We start from the raw sequence: 21,270 nt of genomic DNA on the forward strand, positions 1-21,270 counted from the left end.
CAACGAAGTAGTGATGGGAGTGTAGTGAAGCTTGGTGAGCAAGAAATACTGGTGGATGATTGTTTCAAATATTTGGGATCTATCATTCAAAAGTATGGAGAAATTGATGGAGATGTAAATCATAGGATAAAGGTTGGGTGGATGAAATGGAAAAGTGCAACTGAAGTGTTGTGCGATCGTAGAATTGCATTGCGGTTGAAGGGAAAGTTTTATAGAACAACTATTAGGCTCGCTTTACTATATGGTACGGAATGTTGGGCTGCCAAGAGACATCATATTCAAAAAATGAGTATAGCTGAGATGCGTATGCTGAGATGGATGTGTGGAAATACAATAAAAGATAAGATTCGGAACGAGAAGATACGTAAGAAGATAGGCGTTGCACCCATTGAAAATAAGATGAGAGAGAATCGTTTACGGTGGTTTGGACATATTCGGCGAAGGCCTAATGATGCTCAAGCTAGAAGGATGGAGAAATGGGAAAATATATTAGTTAAAAGAGGTTGGGGTAGGCCTAGGAAGACATGGATGGAGGTGATAGGAAAGGATATGAATGCTTTGAACCTCACCGAGGACATGGCATTGGATAGAAATGATTGGAGGAGAAGGATTCATGTGGAAGACCCAGAATGATTTTCTTTTTTGGTTCATATCGCCGACCCCAATTGTTTTGGGATGAAGGCGTAATTGTTGTTTGTTTGTTTGTTTGTTTGTTTAATATTCAACCAATCATGCCAACATAAAGAAAATATTTCCACATAGTGCTAACATAAGTCAACAACCACGATCTTAAGGTTGTTTCAATGCCAACCCATATGGCAGCATCAAACAACTTGATGTCGGCCATATCATAGCTAAAACAGAACATGAACAACCTGCTCATGACCCTCACAAAGGTCAATTTTATGAAATCAGGAAAATAAACTTCAAATTTAATGGAAATCAACACTACAGGTAATAACCAATTTTTTTTGTTTTTTTTTCCTGCATAACAGCCAGCCAACTGATTGCTTGTATGGAAATTTCTAGAGAGGCTTAACACAAGTGTAATAGACAAGTCAAAAGTTGATTTCACAACTGGGTCTTGAGGACCGACACACAATAATAGTCGGCCAGATATCAGATTCCATAACTTTGATGAAAATATGATGTCAGCCAAAGTTATACCCAAACTAGATCAACAACATGCATATATGAATACCCTGGATAGATCTGAACCAGATCTGTCAACATGAGTGAATCGGCAGATCTGTTCAGATCTGCATGTGTATAACAGCAGATCTGAACCAAAACTGCCTATGAGCTATGTCACACGGACTCGACTAGGGAGGCGCCGCACCCGAGTCGACACGCCCCGACACGGGTGCGGCTTCGAACACGGCCCGGACTCGATCAACGCCGAGTCGGACTCGGTCAACGAGTCTAGGCCGAGTCCGTCCTTGTTTTGGACTCGGTCAACGTTGACTGAATCCAAAAATGTTCATTTTTAAGGTAAAAAACAAAAAAAATGATCTTTTTATATATTTTTTTTAAATATATATATAGCATGATCAAAAGTACAATTTGCAAGGTTTATAAAAACACTCATGCTGATGCCAAACTTTAGAGGACAATATCCACATATATGCACACAGGATATATTATTATATATATATATATATATATATATTAAAATATATATATATATTAAAATATATATATATATTAAAATATATATATATAGCCAGGACCTGCGTCGGGGGGTGCCCCCGAACCCTCCTTTCTGCAAGGGCAAAAGTACAATTTGCAAAGTTTATAAAAACACTCATGCTGGTGCCAAACTTTAGAGGACAATATCCACATATATGCACACAGGATATATTATTATATATATATATATATATTTTTTAAAATATATATATATAGTTGAGTCCCCGTGTCCAAAATTTTTAAAATTGTACCGCACCCGCACCCATGTGACATAGCCTATGAGCAACCTGAAAAGAAATCGCTATTGGATCTTGAATCCAAGTCGGGTTTGCGCAGTACCAGACCTAGCTTGTGTACTGAACCCGATTTCAGTAATATTGTATTTCTCCTATTCATTAGAGAGTATTTTCGTACCCTAAAATTGTATTAGTCATGTACTTATAACCTAATGCTTTGGAAAACACGCTAAGTTGTTTAGACGTGAAACTGCAGCCCCCTTCTCTTTCATATTGCTCTTCTTCCTTCTTGCGCAGGTGAGCGTGGAGGTCATCACGTTTTAACATGGTATCAGGGCAGCGTTAAAACTGGGCCTGAGATCGTTTTTTAGAAAGAATGACCAAGGAGATGATCTGAACCTTCAAGTCAAGAAAACTCGTTCCTCTTCAAATCTTGTTCTTTGCATCCTCTTCCTCTCTTCAGATTTTCGGTCTGGTAAGGACGCCAATATCCCACCTGTCTCCTTTCTCAAATCTAATTCTTCTTTTAGGATCAGATTTCTGCAACTTTTTTCTTCTTTTCTGTTTTACAGTCTGGTAAGTACGTCAACACCCATCTGTCTTATTCTCTCTCAAATTTGATCTTTTCTTCTTCCTAAAAGTTTAGAAACGACTGATTGATTCCAAAAGGTTGTTGTTAATCTAAAGCTTTTTTTTGTTAATGTTGAAGCCGGCTATGTTTTCTAGCAAGACTTAGAGAGAGAGAGAGAGAGAAATCGTAATTTCATATTAGGGTTAATCTCTTCTTAAATAGAGATTAACCATGAGCACCAAATTACAGAAAGACACATACCAAATAGAAATTAATATGAAAGCCCACAAGACCCTTATAAACACGTCTCAACACTCCCCCTTAAGATGGAGCATAGATATCGATCATGCTCAGCTTGTCACAACAATGAGAGAAACTAGGCCCCGCGAGAGCCTTGGTGAAGACATCAGCTACTTGATCTTCAGAAGATACATGATCTGTGCAAATATAACCAGTCTGAACCAAGTCACGTACGTAGTGACAGTCAACTTCAATATGTTTAGTCCTTTCATGAAAAACTGGGTTGTTGGCAATATATGAAGCAGCCCTATTGTCACACACCATCAACATAGGTAGGGATACTTTTACCGAAAGATTGGTCAAAACTGATTTTTCCCACATAATCTCAGTTGCGGTCTGAGCCATAGCTCGTATTCGGATTCAGCACTCGACCTGGCTACAACATATTGTTTCTTACTCCTCCAGGCAACGAGATTTCCTCCCACAAAAACACAGAATCCAGTTGTTGACTTTCTATCTTCAATAGACTCCGCATAATTTGCGTGAGTGTAAGCAACTACGTCCAAGGAGGAATTTTGTTTAAACAACAGTCCTTTACCAGGAGATAACTTTAAGTACCTGAGAACCATCGTAGTTGCATCCCTGTAAACTTTGGTAGGCTTATCCATGAATTGACTGATTTTACTCACGGCTAATGAAATATCAGGTCTAGTAACAGTCACATATAACAACTTACCCACCAAGGATCTAAAACTAGCACTATCCACATATTAAAACTTCTCATCGAACATATGAGTTTTGGGATCCATCGGAATGTTAGTTGGCTTCGCTCCTAGCATTCCAGTCTCTTAATAAATCCAACGCATACTTTCTTTGTGACAAAACTAAGCCCTCTTTGTTTCTTGCAACCTCGATACCCAGAAAATATCGGAGAAAACCAAGATCTTTAATAACAATATGTTTCTAAAGATGATCCTTTGTTGCAGAAATATCTTGAGCACTGCTCCCTGTCAATATGATGTCATCGACATATACCACCATAACAGCAATTTCAGCACTAGTTTTCTTGATAAACAAGGAATGGTCTGAAGTTGACCTGACAAATCCAAAACCCGACATTACCTCAAATAATTTGTGAAACCATGCCCGAGGGCTCTGCTTCAGGCCATAAATGGCCTTCTTCAACTTGCACACCTTCTGACACTCCCCCTGAACCTCAAAGCCTGAGAGTTGTTGCATGTAGATTGTTTCATGCAAATCCCCATACAAAAAGGCATTTTTGACATCCAACTGAAACAAGGGCCATCCATAGCGCACAGCAACAGAAAGAACGACACGAATAATGCCAATATGAGCAATTGGGGAAAAAGTTTCAAAAAAGTCAACACCATAAGTCTGAGTATAGCCTTTTGCAACCAACCGGGCTTTGTACCGTTCAATTGACCCATCCGAGTTATATTTAATGGTATATACCCATTTGCAGCCAACAATATTTGCATCAGTAGGAGGATCAACCAAGTCCCAAGTACCCCGAGAGCATAGGGCATCCATCTCATCCCGCATAGCCTGCATCCATTTGGGGTCGAATAGAGCTTGACTGTGATGAAGCGGAACAGAATAGAGCTTGACTGTGATGAAGCGGAACAGAGGAGGCAGACAGAGCCGAAATAAAATTCTTCATAGATGCCCCAAGATTAACTTCTGAAACAAACTGAGAAATTGGATGAAGGGTGCACTGTCTTTTTCCCTTGCGCAGAGCAATAGGAAGATCATCATCAAGAGCAGAAACTTCAGGATGCTCAGAGATGCTTACCTCAGGTGAAGGAGATAATGGGGGCATGAAGGTAGGAGGTAAACTGTGAGTGTATACTATAGGAGGGTTTCGGAAGCGAGACTCATCAAAGAATGGAGCCAAAGACTGGAGAAAACGACTCTAATGGAAAAGGAGGAATCGGCAGAGGAAAGACATCGCCATGGCTCTCCTGTAACCTTGGAGTAGTACTCGAAAAATATGGAATAGACTCACAGAAGGTAACGTCCGCACTGACATACTCTTTATGGGATATAAGGTCATAGCAACGATATCCTTTTTTATTCTTAGGATTCCCAAGAAAAACACATTTAATAGACTGTGAAGCAAGTTTATCTCGATCAGGACCCAGCTTATGCACAAAACACGCACATCCAAAAACTTTAGGGGAGATAGGAAAGAGAGGAACCTCTGGATGGAGAATTTGAATTGGGATTTGGTCTTCTACAGAACTTGAAGGCATGCGATTTATAAGAAAGCCGGCAGTCAAAATCGCATCGCCCCAGTATGACACAGGCATATTCGATTGAATCATTAGGCACCGAGCGACATTAAGAATTTGTCTATGTTTCCTCTCAGCCACACCATTTTGCTGGGATGTATGGGGACATGTAAACTGAGGTTGAATCCTATTAGCAGAATAGAATTGAAGCAAGTCTTTGGATTTGAACTCAAGAGCATTATCAGTGCGAACAATTTTAACACACACGTCAAATTGAGTCTTTATTTCAGCAATTAAATATTTAAGAATGACAGGGCCTTGAGACCGATCTTTTAACAGGAACACCCACGATAACCTTGAGAAGTCATCAACAATAACCAAATAATAACGACATTGAGTCCTACTAGGAATCCTACTCGGACTCATACATCGACATGAAGAAGATCAAACAATCTTTGACTTGACAGACTCTGACTAAAGGGAAAAGAGCTTCGGCAATGTTTTCCCAATTGACATGTTTCACACTAAAAAGAAATTGAAGGAGGTATATGAGGAATGACACGACGAAGTTTTGGCACTGGAAAGTGACCCAGACGATGATGCCACAATAGAGGACTTGAGGATGATGTAACAGCAGAATAGACTGAACCCACTAGTTGATGTAGATAATACACACCACCTTCCTCATAGCCGCCACCAATCCTCTTCCCCGTTAGCAAGTCCTGAAAAGTGCAACCCCTAGGATCAAAAATCACCCTACAATTCAGCTCTTTTGTCATTTGACTGACAGATAATAGATTTTGTGAAAAAGGAGCATGAAGAACATTTGACAATTGAAGAGTAGGGGAAATAGACATGTTTCCCTGCCCTACAATTGGTAAACTTAAAAAGTTACACAAATTTTCGCACAAGTGTCTAGATGCTCTTGAATCAATGATCCACCTACCACCTTGGCCAAATAGGCCATCACCTGCCGAGTACGCAACCTTGGCCACAGGAGAGTTCGAAGTAGATAGGCGTAAGGCTAGAAGCTCGTCATATTCAGCCCTCTGCTAAGAGTAACAGTATCATTGGAATAATCTGCATCTGGTTTAGCCACTTGAGCCAAGGGATTAGTGAATGCTTTATAATCTGACGACCCATCTGCTTTCTACTCCCCTTTTCGTGAATCAGCTATTACCACGACTATTTAATATAAACAATCTTTCACGACAACCAGATATGAGCAGACCAAAAAGGTAGTATGCAGGTTCACAAAAAAAAATCTAATATTCACCACACTCGGATCTGTGATCAGATCTATAAAAAAAATGCAGATCTACGACTATTTGATATAAATATTTCCTCAAGACAATCAGATTTGAACGACCCAAACCAAAATTATGCATGTCCCCAACTAAAATATGTATTTAATCTTCTCTACTCTCAGATTTGTGATCAGATCTGAACAACCAGGATCACACGAAAAAAAAAAATCGACAATAGACTGCATTTAACCTCTTACTAACTTCACAACTTCAACACAAAACTCATACTTGTATCCGCGACCATTTGATTTTGACCTACACTGATCAGATTTCCACCAGATCAAATCATCGACAGTGAACAAATTTTCTCATGTAAAATCTGATTTCAGATCTGGATTTTCAACGCTTGACAGATCCCTGCGACTTGTGTCAGATCTAACTCCAGATCTGTGTCAACAACATCAACCAAAGAATCAGATCTCCACCTGATCTGATTGCTTTCATCCACGTTTTCACGACACTTGCAGTAACTTCCCACAGTCAGCCACAACAGAATCCACGCTCACCGCACCACAGTCACGGTCACGACACCAATCAACCCTTTTAAATCTACAGCAGAATCCACGAGCGTGATGATCTGAACCAGGCAGATCACGATCCACGATCTGACAAGTGATCTGACGCTGTGTGTTTTAGATCTTCTACTTCACCTTTCTCGACTAGCAAGATCCTCGAGCACCAACAACAGAAGGGAGACCCACGACAGGTCAGATCTGATTTGTATAACAATCCATGACAACACGGAGACTGTTGCTCGCCGGAAACACTAACGACCCCTCACGTCCACAACGGATCAGATCTGATCCACTACATTAACAGATCTGTCTTCAATCAACACCATGTGACAGACACTACATCGACAAATGCAACAACAAAGTACGCATTAATGCCACGATATCAGCATGCCGCCTCCAACCTGCCAAATCACGACACACCATCTTCGACAGATTTTAGAGTTTTCGACTCCACGATGAGCAACAACAAAATTGGGCTTCAGAAATCTGTTGTCACAAGATCATATCCTTTTTATGGTGACAAAACAGATTAAGGATCTGAGGCCAGATTGATGGCGAGCTCCTGTGAGTCGAGACTCGGACATGAGGTCAGATCTAATATAGACCTCCTTTGTCCACGTCCACCAGAACCAGTCGATATGCTTTGAGAAGTCCCGATCGATCCTTAGAATGCAGATGAAGACGCAGGAGACTCAGGCCTTCAGAATCGAGAAAAGCTCTGATACCATGTTGAAGTCGGCTATGTTTTCTAGCAAGACTTAGAGAGAGAGAGAAATCGTAATTTCATATTAGGGTTAATCGCTTCTTAAATTACAGAAAGACCCATACCAAATAGAAATTAATACGAAATCCCACAAGACCCTTATAAACATGTCTCAACAGTTAACCAAAAGGGATTCTCATTTTTTTTTCTCGACATGAACAGACGTCGATTTCCTCACTACTGTTGACCTGAATAATCGGTTCTCCAGAATCAATTATTGTGTTGCCTTAATCTACAAAATCGTTTGTCTCAAAAATATTTACATCTTTGTTTCATGGTTTGCTTAATCTAGAATGATCTAGAATGAATTTTGCATTGAATCAGTTTTGATCAGATTCTCTCTTAATGCTTTTTTATCATACTCGAATATAATTTTTTTGTCATAATTTCCTAAAAAAAAAGAAAGGCAGAATATTCGAGTGGCTGATTTCTTCATGAGCAAAAAAAAAAATTGTCTAAAAAATTTCTTCTTTCATTCGAATGGATTCATCTTCTCCACGTTCAGGCCTTACTTCAAATTTTCTTAGTCAATTGGTCTCCAAAAAGCTAAATAATTCTAACTTCTTGACCTGAAAAAGGCAGATCATTCCTTTTATAAGGAGCCAAGATCTCTCTGGTCATCTGAATGGATCGATCTCAACCCCTCCAGAGTTCATTTTGCAAGAAAAGAAGGATGATAAAGGGGGGTCATCTACTGTTCTTGTCAGAAATCCAGATTATGTTGTTTGGGTGAAAAGAGATCAAGCATTAGTGGTATACATCACCTCTACACTCTCACAAGAAGTTTTTGTGGCTATTCTCGATGATTGTTCAGCCAAAGAGTTGTGGGACAAGCTAGTTCAGACATATTCACAGATCTTTGAGGCGAGGATCGTGTTTCTCAAGCGAGAATTTCAAATGTTGAAGAAAAATTCGATGTCCATTATGGAGTACTTGAATAAGATAAAAGGAATAACAGATCAAGTGGCTATTATGGGATGTCTTGTCAGTGATAAAGACAAAGTACAGCCGACCTTGAGTGGATTGGGGCCCGATTATCATGTTCTGCTAACCTTTTTATTGTGTCTCCTAGAACTTCCAAAATTCGAAGATCTTCGTGCAAAGCTACTGCAGTATGAGATAAACCTGAAAGGGTTCACTAAGGACACCTATTGTAATACCCGGGAAATAGAATCAATGAATTTTAGTTGATTTGGGCCTAGGACCCGATATCCGGATCTGTAAGTAATCGATAAAATGGGTGTTAAAATTATGCTTATAATAATAATTTTAGATTTAATAAATAATTAATATTATTTATAAGATAAAAAGAAAAGAAAAAAAATTCAGGTACTGGGTCAGACCCGTAGTGGGACCCGCAAGGATCCAACTGTGGATCCGCCAGTTCTTGGCGACCCGGATCCAGTTGTAAACTGGATTTGGTGTCGCGGGTCTTGGACCTGGACCCGCATGCGTGTGTTAAAGGTAAACCAAAACAAGAATCGTGCCTAGGGCACGATTCTTGCAGGTCGGTTCAAGAAAACAGAACAGAAGGGGAGGGGAGGGGGGGTTACGCCCGGCGTAACCAACCCTTCCGATTTTCCGGAAGGAGGGGGAGCAGCGACTTGCCATAAAAGGGGGAAAAACCCCTTCCCAGCACTCTCTCTCTCTCTCTCTCTCTCTCTCTCTCTCTCTCTCTCTCTCTCTCTCTCTCTCTCGATTGGGCGTGCACCGGAGAAGAGGTGGTCGTCGGAAAACTACGGCAACCAGCAGCCATCACCGGCCACAACGAGCATCCCTGTCACGGCAGCAGTGAGGGGCGACTTCAGTCGGCTCAGTACTCGCGTCTCCAGCCTCCGATCGCCGGAAAGAAACCACTGAAAATAGGTACGAGTCTTCCTGGAAATGGGGTGAGGGATCGAACAGGGGTTCGATTCCGTGTGTGTGATTTCAGGTAGTGTCCACAGAAAAACCCCATCGACGAATGTGTCTTTCGTTTTCAAAAGGTGAAAAAGGGGGCTTCTAGTGGTCTTGGCACCCGATTTGAAAAAAAATCAGGGTGTAGCCCTAAATCAAAAAACCCTAAAATCTGATGGGTGTAGCCCTAAATCGATACCCCGATTTGGGGGTTCCCTGGCTAGGAACCCATGAATATGCCTAGGATGAGAAAAAAAAAAGGGGAATCTGAATCTGAAGGTTTTTGAATGATGTTTTATATATAACCCTATTTGGTAGTAGATTCATAGAAAGATACAGGAGTCTTTCCTGTGTGTGTTTATTTTCTCTGCCACAATGTTCTATTCTTGGATATGATATGGTAACGATAATTTAAAGTCATGAAACCAGTTGATCTTGCGTATGGATTTAAGTCTTGATACTGTTACTCACCTGAAATATGTTGTATCTGAACCTGAGTGCTTGTATTCTTGAAGCCAAGTACATAAGGACTGTTTGGGATTTGTAGTTGTTGTTGCTAATTGGGTAATTAAGCCTCAGAAATTTACTGCAATTTTTGTCTTGCTATTTCCATAATGGAGCATTGTATTTTGGATTGAATATGGGATTCCTAGAATTTGAATTTATGTTTTCGGTTTGCATTTGGTTATTGTACTATCAAAAGGGGTATGTTATTCCTTGGAAGACTTCTTGTTGTGAAGAGTTCGGAGGATTGAAACAACTCTACGTCTTGTGAAAGTTCTTTAGCTTTCATTCATCTCTTTGCTAAATAAACTATTAGTGTCCAATCTTCTTCCTACCCTATTTTTTGTTATTCACAATTAAATATTAGCTTATATTGTCAAGAAGAATTTCCTCATTCTATCCAATATTAACACTCAATGTTGGACAAGCAACTTATGAGATTAGTTAGACATACCTCTTAGCCAGCAAAGGTATCTGTGTATCTTGATGGAATTTGTACCTTGGCAGGATATATAGACAAAAATATCATGCAACAGTCAATCAAAAATTTCTCCCAGCTACTTGGAGAAACTACCATACACAGATGATATATATATATATATAATATATTATGAAAAATGTAAAATGGAATTGTAGTTGTGGAATCAAGTAGTCCCAATGACCTAATGTATTATTGACATACTTTGAGCATGCAGGGTGTATTGGTTTGCCATGGAAGTTTATGATTTCAATTGACTGATATGAATCAGTTTTGATGAAAATGTGTTCCAGATTTAATAAATATTATGTATAATCTAAGTTCCGATATGAATAAAGGGAAATCTTGGAACCTATACACACCTATATATGTGTCAAGAACATGCTGGAATGTTATTTAGAAGAAGGTTATGTAACTGTTATTGTTATGTTTATGGTACTCATGAATGTGAGCATGATTCGGTTATTGATAATTCTTCTTGGGCATGAATGCTTGATTTATTATGTGAAATGGTACATCTACACTCACACACTCAAAAAAGACATGGATTTGTTAATACCCGTATGTTATGTAGGTAACACACATATAGTGAAAATGCATATGATTGATAAATGACATGCATATGGTTGGGTTATGATTGCATGAGTGCACATGCTTTTCGCATTATTGGCATAGTGTTATGGATAAACACTACTTGGTTTTATTATGTGATGCACCGATGGCCTAAATGCACCATCATCGGCCTGGAGAGTCGTGGGTTTGTTTCCCTTTCACATATAATTTGACTGCATCACTTACACCACATAAGTGGGTATGGCACACTACTACACTGTTCTTGTGGTCTTTGCGGGCTGGAGTCCCGTAAGAATTCTCGCAGAGGTGGATGTAAGCTTTTTCACTTTACTTTTGCATATGGTGTTGCAAACTTAAAGAATTGAATTTAATAAAAACATAATAAAGAACAGTGTAACATATGTTCTGGGATCTTTCATCTGAAAAATGGAGATCTTAGAGTTCCGGTCTTGGGGAGATCGTGAGGATACAAAAACTCCGTGTGCGTAAATTTGGTCCCCTAAACCCGATATTGAGGTTCCTTCTCCTGGCTACGGTTTTAGAGAGAGTCTGTCACTTTACCTGAGGGTGTTGTGTTTAACACAACTGTTGTTTTTTGTACCAAGAATATGGCACTTGTGGGCATGGGGTGTCCCTTGTGTCTCCGACATTAGATGTGGAGGTCTAATGTTTCGAGGGTGACTCGATCGAGGGCTAAGTTGGAACCCAAGTAATAAAATACAAATTGTGTGTTAAGCTACCCTGGAAACCTACTTGACATCGGGGATTTTACCCGTTTGGTGTATCCGCGGGCGATGGAAATTAAAAAGAGGAATTTAAAGATGTATGCATTAAATAGGGCATGCATATGGAAAGGAAAAGAGAACTTAAAGGTAAGATAATAAAGGAATTCATGCATTGAAAAGGGCATCATGCATTTTCCTGTTCTGCACTAAATCATGCATAATTTGGAATGTTCTCTAGTTCATGTTATGGTAATGGTATGTAATTCATTTCTTAAAAGCATGCTGAAAGGTTTGGTTACTTGGTTCTTGCTATGTATTACTGTCTTACTGTTATTTATTGGTGAGTATATGCAATCTGTCACATGCATCATTGTCAGACTCTGCACATTTGCTATATTTGCACACACTCAAATCAGTATATGAAATCTTATCCATGTTCTTTGTCTCACCTAGTTTCCTTATAAGTAGCCGTGCTCAGAATTTCGGTTCTGACCCCTCTACTTTGTTGGTTTTCACAGGAAATGATGAGCAGTGAGGTTAGACTGGTCACTAGGGATGAACGAGGGGTCACACTTGGGTTGGACAGTTTCAGCAACGGCAGAGTGGCTCTTTCTTTGGTTTTGGCTTTATTGTTACTTTCAGTTCTTTTTACTTTCTCAGTTTTATAGAGCACTGTAGCAGCAATTTACTCTGGTTCATAAATAAAGGATTGGTATTGATACTTATGGATGATGATTGTAAGTTCATTTGTGGTGTTGGGCTATCCAATGGAAATTGGAACTATGAAGACCCCGGTTCTCTGGGAAGGTTTCCGCATTGATTGGAAAAAAAAATATTCCTCATTTTCAAAAGGTATGAGTTGGGGTCGTTATACCTATGTGCAATCAAGGACTCAAGATATGCTGAGCACAGGACTAACTTATGGTAGAGGAAGAGGAGGAAATTCTTTTCGAGGAAGAGAAGGACAAGGGAGAAATATTTCTGGGGGTCGTGGGCTCCTTCCAACGCCAATGTACAGGGCCAAAAGCCCATTCCTACTTGTTTTCTATGCAATAAGAGAGCGCATATTAAAGCAGATTGTTGGTATAATCCTCAAAATAATAAGGGAAAACCCTCACAAACAGAAGCCAAAATGGATGGAGGAGAAGTAAAAGAGTTGTTATTAGCAGCCTTAGCAGGGTTGAATATGAAGCAAAATGATAAGGGTGTTTGGTACGTCGACTCTAGAGCAGCGACCCACGTCACGGGTGATGCAGGTAAGCTCTTGAATCTTACTCCTTATGTTGGTAAAAATAGCATAGTCACAGGAAATGGCTCTCACCACTCCATCTCACACATTGGAAATGTCATTATACCCATGTTTAAGTCTCCTCTTAATCTCTCAAATGTTCTTCATGCTCCTAATATTCAGAAAAATATTGTATCTGTCTCAAAACTTGTTGATGATGTTAATGCCTCAATTGAATTTACTCTCTCTTCTGTTTATGTCAAGGATCTTTGCACGAGGGAGATATTCACTGAGGGGAAGAAAAGAGGCAACATGTACATCTTCTAAGAAGATCCATCTTCCTCTACCTATTCTGCATGCTCGTCCTTGAAAACTCATCAGTGTCCATCATTGGTTTCTTTTGAATGTGTGTTTGTTGTCTTTGAATGTAATAAGCCAACTCTTTGGCACAGTCGTTTGGGTCATTGTGGTCGTCATTTTATTGAAAAACTTGTCTTGAATAATTTCATTCATAAGTCCAGCCTGAGTTCAGAATCAAGTGATATAAAGTGTCCCAGTTGTCATTTATGTAAGAGTCGTGTTTTGCCTTTCAATTCTATTAATAAGAGAGCTTCAAGGCCCTTTGAGGTCATATGTACTGATGTTTGGGGCCCTGCCCAATTGCTTCTGTTTTTTATAGTAGATATTATCTTATTCTCATTGATAGCTACTCACGCTATACTTGGATATTTTTCATGAAACACAAATCAAAAATTTTTGGGTTGTTTCAAAAATTACATGCTTTTGTCAAAAATCATTTCTCCACTAACATTCTCAATTTCCAATGTGATGAAGGAGGAGAATTCTCTTCTAGTGATTTTGTTAATTTCCTTCAACGTAATAGAATAAAAAGAAGAGTGTCTTGCCCACGTACACCTCAACAAAACGGGATTGTTGAGAGGAAGCATCGACATATTGTTGAGAGCGCAATGAGCATGATGCATGGCAGTAATCTTCCTATCACCCTATGGACGGAAGCCTTTCACTCCACCGTTCATGCCCATGACCATTTTAGAAAGAAGGTCACCATATTTCTCTCTGTTCGGTATACATCCCAATTATCACGAATTGCGTGTTTTTGGATCTGTTTGTTATGTTCATATTGACAGCTCATTGAGACATAAGTTTCAAGACAAAGCCTTGAAGTGTAGGTTTGTGGGATATGCTGAAGACTACAAGGGTTATAGGTGGTATGATATGCTGAACAAACGAGTCAAAATATCGAGGAATGTCATTTTTGATGAGATGAACCTTGATAACCAGTCTGCTAACCCGAGTCCCAATGTTACTAATCCAAGTCACAATGTTGAGGTGTATTATCCATGGTTAAATTCAGAACTCTTCTCCAATAGTAGCGATGCTTGCCCTACATATTGCATTCAGAAAGAGGCATGCGAGGAATCAGCAAATGCACTTCAACCAGAGGAGGTTATTACTCAAAATTTGGAATCAGGGAGGTATAAGAGAGTTGTCTACACCCGGCAAGAGAATGAACCTCCATCTATTTCTTGCACAAACATTGGTTCTCCTTCCTCTGTTCCACGAACGTTGGATGTTAGAAGATCTACTCGGACCCGACATCCACTTGAAAGGTGGGTGAGCTATAAGAATTTTTCTTTGGATTTTCAATTGTTCCTAACGTCCGTAAATAAAGAGGATGAGCCTCTCACTTTTTATCAAGTTGCCAACTCTAGAAAATGGGTTGAAGCGATGAATGAGGAAATGAAAGTCTTACATGAATGTGGTACATGGAAAGTTGTGCCTAGACCACTAAATAAAAATGTGATTCGGTTCAAGTGGATGTACAAGATAAAATATAAACCAGATGGGAGCATCAAAAGGTATAAAGCTAGACTTGTAGCCAAAGGATTTACACAAGGACAGGACTTTGATGAAACCTTCAGCCCTGTTGTTAAAATGGGGACCATTCATATTGTATTGAGTCTAGTCGTTGAACATGGATGGACATTAAGCCAACTAGATGTCAAAAATGTCTTTTTGCATGGGGATCTAAAAGAAGAAGTTTATATGGAACAACCCACTGGATATGCAGAAGAAGATGCCAATCAGTATGTATGCAAAGTGAGAAGAGCACTCTATGGATTGAAGCAAGCCTCTCGGTGTTGGTTCGAGAGTTTTTCGCTGGAGATATAGAAGCATGGTTTCTCTCGATCTCTTCTAGATCACTCATTATTCATTTACAAGGAACGAGATGTCACCACTCTTCTATTGATATACGTAGATGACAGCATTGTCACAGGAAACTGTAGAGATCAGATTGAGGAAGTAAATAAGTTATTAAATCAGAGATTCAAAATGAAAGATTTGGGAGATCTGCGCTATTTTCTTAGAGTTGAAGTTGATAAGATGTGCGATACACTTACTCTTACTCAACACAAGTACACGATGGATATTCTTAGTAGGGCAAGCATGAAGGATTGTAAGTCATTGGCAACTCCAAGCATCATCCATCAAAAACTGAGTTCTGAAGAAGGGGATTTATATGGGGATCCCACTAGGTATCATAGCATAGTTGGCATGCTGCAATACCTGACTTTTACTAGACCTGACATAGTGTATTCGGTTAATCAGATGTCTCAATTTATGCATCAACCTCATATACCACACATGGAGGCAGTTAAGCGGATACTACGATATGTAAAGGGGACGGTTGGTGATGGGTTGGTGTATAGAAAAAGCGAATCAAATCAAAGTGCACATAAAATTACTATTTATGCTGATGTTGATTGGGCGGGTGATCCAGATGAGCGATGATCAATGTCTAGTTATTGTGGTCTTACTGGATCGAACATGATTACTTGGAGTAGTAAAAAGCAAAAGGCCATTGCTAGGTCAAGTCCAGAGGTTGAATACAGGTCAATGGCGGATGCTACCGTTGAGGCTACATGGATAAGACATCTCCTAGCGAAGATGGGAGAACCAATTGCACGATCACTATTGTTGTGTGACAATCAAAGTGCTATTAACATGTCTTTTAACCTCATTTATCATAGCCGAGCAAAGCACAATGAGATAGACCAGCACTTTGTCAGGAAAAAGGTTGAAGAAAAAGAGATTGAACTTGCTTTTGTGCGAACTGAAGAGCAAGATGCGGATATATTCACTAAAGGGCTGACAAAGGACAGATTCTGGAAGCTGAAAGGCAAGTTGTTCATGGTCCAGGACCACGTACAACTTGAGGGAGGCTAAAAAGAAGTCATTATTGGATCTTGGATCCAAGTCGGGTTTGCGTAGTACCAGACACGGCTTGTATACTGGACCCGATTTCAGTAATATTGCATTTCTCCTATTCATTAGAGGGTATTTTTGTGCCCTAAAATTGTATTAATCATGTACTTATAACCTAATGCTATGGAAAACACGCTGAGTTGTTCATACGTGAAATTGCAGCCCCCTTCTCTTCCATATTGCTCTTCTTCCTTCATGCGCAGGTGAGCATGGAGGTCATCACGTTTTAACACAACCATTTGTAGATCTGTCCAGATCTGCCTGCATAAACGCAGCAGCTCTAGACCAGATCTGTCTATGGGAGATAAATTGGCAGGTCTGTCCAGACTCCAAATCTGTCCACAAGTAAAAGTCAGAAGGGCTGTCCAGATCTACCTATCTAAACACAGTAAATCTGGACCAGGTTTGCCTATATGCAGTTTAGAAGTTTCAAAGAAAAACAAAACAGAATCATAGCAATTCATAATTTGATATTAAAAGCAGTTTTGACCAACCTAATGGCATCAAATCCAGTTTTTGATATTAAGGCAGTTATGGCAGCCTTAAAATAGCGTTAATATGGAACCTTGATAGTGCTAAAAAATAAAATAACGTTGTTATTTATCTTAGCAAAAAATCGGCTCCACTATTTCTTTTCTCAACTATTGATTTTCAACATATGTAAATATGTTTTAGGGACAGTTTTAAAACACGGTATGATAATAGTTTATAATCAGCATACTGGGATTTGTTGGATCAGATCTTATTCCAAACCAGACATCAATGGGTCATCCAAAAGCACGGTCAGTCCCTCCCCCCCCCCCCCCCCCCCGCCCCATATATATATATATATATATATATATATACATACGGCAGGCCTGGTTTGGGGTTAGATCTGATCCCAAACCAGAACCGTGATGGGTCTTCCATACGTATGGCCGACCCCTATATATATATATATATATATCCAACATGCTTTTGCTAAGAAAAAAAAGAGGAATCAATTGTTTAGACATAGGGTTACACATGAATAACAGAAAAAACGAAGGCACGCTTTTCCTAAAAATCAAAATACATGTAATCGTACATCAAGGCATGTGTTGAATATGTTTTAAAAATCAGGTTTATTATTTTTCCAGCTAAAATCTCATATAAATCTGATTTAGACTATTTCTTTCCATTTGAATCAAGAGAGAAACTCGTACCTTGGTTTGGAAACGGAAAAAGACCGAAAAAGTATTTGTCAGACGATCGAAATGGGAGTTGGACTTCTTCTTCTTCTTCTTCTTCTTCTTCTTCTTCCTTTCTTTTTCTTCTCTCTTTTCTCTCTCTCTCCCTCTCTCTCTCTCTCTCTAGAATGTCGATTCTAGAGAGAGGGCAAAAACCCAACCCTTATATAGGTTTCTAGATTTTTTTGATCTCTCTTTTTTTGTATTATATTATTAATGGGTTCCTCTATAGGGTGACGCCCTCTAGAGTCCTCATACTATAGAGGATAGAGTTCTACAAGTGTAGAACTCTAGCTCTCTTTAACTACCTCCCTTTATATATATATTTTCATTTATTTATCTCTAACAACATTTGAGCTCTTTCTAGAGGGTGATGCCCCCTCTAGAATCCTCTTTTATTAGGTAGAGTTCCATAAATGTAGAACTCCACCATATCCAAATAAAAAATTCAAAATTTATTAATTATTATATTTTTATTAATTACTTATTATTTATTATTTAATTATTAAATAATAAATTTTAAGAATATTCTAGAGGGTGTCATCCCCTTTCGAGAATCTTCTCATGGCAGAATTTTTACTCAATTTAACATTTTAATTGAATTTAAAATTTTAAATTGGTTAGGCTTGAATTTCATATCTAGATCCAAATCCAAATCCATATACATAATCCGTATAGATCTCAACCTAGACCAGATCCATATCAGTTCGAATCCAATCCAGAAAATGGTAAAATAGAGGAGGGTCACTTTTGAAAAATAAGATTTTTGGGCTAACTTTAGCCCGATTTCAAAAAAATGAAATATCAATGTTCTCATAATTACAAGATGCACCTAATGGTATACATTCCTGATTTTCGCATGAATTTTACTTGAATTTTGCTCCATTTTCTCTTGATTTTAAAGGTTAAAAATAGAAAGTTTTACAAATACTATTTATCTCGTTTGATCTTGTCAATGGGTCCTGGGCCACGCCCACACCCAGCTGATGTCACCTAAAATCGAAGATATTTTCCATGATTTCTATCAACTTCATAAAACACTTAGCCAAATTTTCAGAATTGCAGAATTTAAAACTAAGGAAAAACACACAATATTACACCTTCTCCCTTGATTTTAGCCCTCAACAATCCCACCATGTGCAAGAGCACACATTCACAAAAAGAAAAAAACCATTTTTGCCTCAACCTCTTTCTCTTTGATTTTTTCCTTAAACATATTAAAACCATGCGAATGGCGACTCTTTTGTGAGATTCCCCACCCACAAACTTAGTTTTCATAACTAACCTTTATTGGTGGGTTTCCAAAATACCCTCACATAGGTAGTTTCCGAAACAAAGAGAGAAACCCCCTATGGGGATTCCTTGGAGCCAAAGGAAAGTGACTCTAAGGCTCTGTTTGGGAGCCAGCAGTCGGAGGTAGGTGATTAGGCAACTTTGAAATCCTCAAATATCATGGATTCGACATTTCCAGCTTGTCTTTTTGGGAGCATTTTAAAATTCCGGACATAATTTTGCCAAATCCATCTCATGTTGTTTGGGATTGAGGCGGATTTTGTATTTGCCTCCTTAGTTACCAGTTCCCAAGCAGACAAAAAATTGCACTCAGTGGTATTTTTGAATTCGGACTATGTTTTGGACCAACTGTACAAACATTGCACAAACATGAACATAGGTATAGGGGGATTTTGAAAGAGAACAGTTTACGTGGAATTAGACTGGAGCTGATTATTTAATGTGGGCATGGATCTTAACATGGTCCCAAGTTGGAACTAGAACAAGGCCAAAATTTTGAACATAATAGTTTTCATGGTCAAAGTGCAGAATATTGTAATTTAACCAACTTTCAGGCATTAATATGATATTTTCACAATGATTGAACTACAAATAATATAAGCGTACACGGTTAATAACTTAATATGCAAAATAAAGATGTGGCTAACTGCAAATATTGTATCTCAAAAGCACTTAAGCAGTAATCTCAGAAAAAAAATGAAGAGAGAGTTCGAGAAGGGTCCCTCCACGGTCAGTAGCCAGCCAACGACAGCTTCTACAAAGGGTTCAACTCTCTTTTCTCGCTCTCAATCAGCAGAGGAGTGCGTGGATTGAACCACCAACCAGGCTTCCGGCAAGAAAAAGAAGGTGCAGGGAGGCTGGGAGGGACAGCGACGCATACCAGGCCGCTTTCGCAGCTGACTAATTTCCCCCCAACAGACCCCATGGAACACACCCATCCTACGCATGGTGAATCCTTCCATTTGTTAGGGTTTTCTTGGTGTTCGTCGATACAATAAATGAGGAGAAAATATGGCAGTTTGGATGTTTTCGGGGAATTGAAAGAAACACCGGAGTACCGTCGGAGATGGTCATCGGTGTGGTAGTTGATAATTACCACCTCTCCTAGAAGGTAGTCCATTTGAGAAACTGGAGTCTGCAGTTCCCCACCGCAGCACCCTAAATTCCTCTTTTTACCTGATTCCAAGCGCATGTGGACGTTGTGGATTCCACAGTTGCCATTCCGGCGCCCTCCGATCGGCTCCCAAACAGAGACTAAGTGAGTCCCATGTGGCAAGTCGAAGCAACACACCCAACAAACTACCAGGCTTGGATATCGGTTTCTCATAAGATCAAAATGGCTATGTTTTTCCTAACATGTTATAAAATCAAAGAAACAATCGCGCAGCAAAACTCCAAGCAAACAACGAATGAATGGGGTTCGTCTAGAAAGGCAACGGGCAGAATCCACCTGCACCGGTGGCGCCGGAACACGGAACTCTGGCATCAACCACGGCGACGGAGAGATCAGTGGTCATCAGGAATCGCCTCGCCACCGTTAACCCGATGATCCCGGCTCCGACTACGACCACGTCGAAGGCTGACTTCTCTGCCATGGTCGGCCGGAGACTCGAGATCGCCGACAGCCGGCCGCAACGGTTCCCGGACGTCCGGATTCTGGAGAGAAATCTGGCGGAAGGGAGAGTTCTCGTAGAAACCCTAGGGTTAGGGTTTGGAATAGAGAAGGAGAACGAAGAAGGAGAGAACAGAGAGGCCTTCATTCGTACAGGGCTCCGAGATGGCGCTGCTGAGAGTGTCGAGCTTCGAAGCAGGTTCCCCCGGAACACGCAGGTGCGTGTTCTCGCGAAGCAGGCAATATGCCCCCAGGACGGCCGTCAGGTACATCTTGTGTTAAGTACCCTTTACGGCCATTCTCTCCATAGAATGGACAAAAATGCCCTTTAAAAAACTGAAATGTCAATTCGTGAAAAAAGACATGACTCATCGTGAATGCGTCAAAATTTGCAGCAAAGTTTGCTTAGGAAGGTTTATCTTTAAGGATTTAAAAAGTCTAAACATTATGTTTTCGCCATAAGCAGCAAAGTCGATCGGAACATCCTTTGCCTTCTTCTGTTGTCGTTGGAACATCATTTGCTTTCTTCTGCTGTCGTTGGAGCATCCTTTGCTTTCTTCTGTTGTCGATAGAGCATCCTTTGCCATCTTATGTGCAGTGGCAGCATCGTTGCCACCATCTGTTGCGTCTACCTTCTGGGTGTTTCTTATTCCACCATCGGATTACCAAAACTCCTATCGTTTCGGTGAGTTTCTTGTAAAGTTTCGTTATGCAAACGAATCGATTTATAAATTTGAATGCTAAATCTTACAATTGGGTGATTGTCTTCATGCTAAATAACACCTATTATCATACGAAAATAAATCAATTTGTACATATCCACCTTGTGGACATCAAAAAATTGTTAGCACGATTTGTTCTTACGAAGGCCAAACATTGCAACGATATGTAC

The 21,270-nt window shown here is 39.7% G+C and overlaps 1 protein-coding gene across 2 annotated transcripts in view; it reads right to left on the reverse strand.

The window, feature by feature from the left end:
* Positions 1 to 20,625, reverse strand: part of LOC149811867 (FAD-dependent oxidoreductase family protein) — a 138,139-nt gene extending 117,514 nt beyond the window's left edge. The window contains exon 1 of one of the 2 annotated variants that reach the window (XM_089992724.1): positions 20,217 to 20,625. In XM_089992724.1, the coding sequence (XP_089848850.1) occupies positions 20,217 to 20,526 (310 nt within the window). In that variant the 5' untranslated portion in view covers positions 20,527 to 20,625. The remainder of the gene's footprint in view (positions 1 to 20,216) is intronic. The other variant, XM_089992725.1, reaches the window with a different exon arrangement.
* Positions 20,626 to 21,270: the final 645 nt, after the last annotated feature.

Source organism: Nuphar pumila, chromosome 17, assembly GCF_984573655.1.
Source record: "Nuphar pumila chromosome 17, dmNupPumi1.hap1.1, whole genome shotgun sequence".
NCBI lineage: Eukaryota > Viridiplantae > Streptophyta > Magnoliopsida > Nymphaeales > Nymphaeaceae > Nuphar > Nuphar pumila.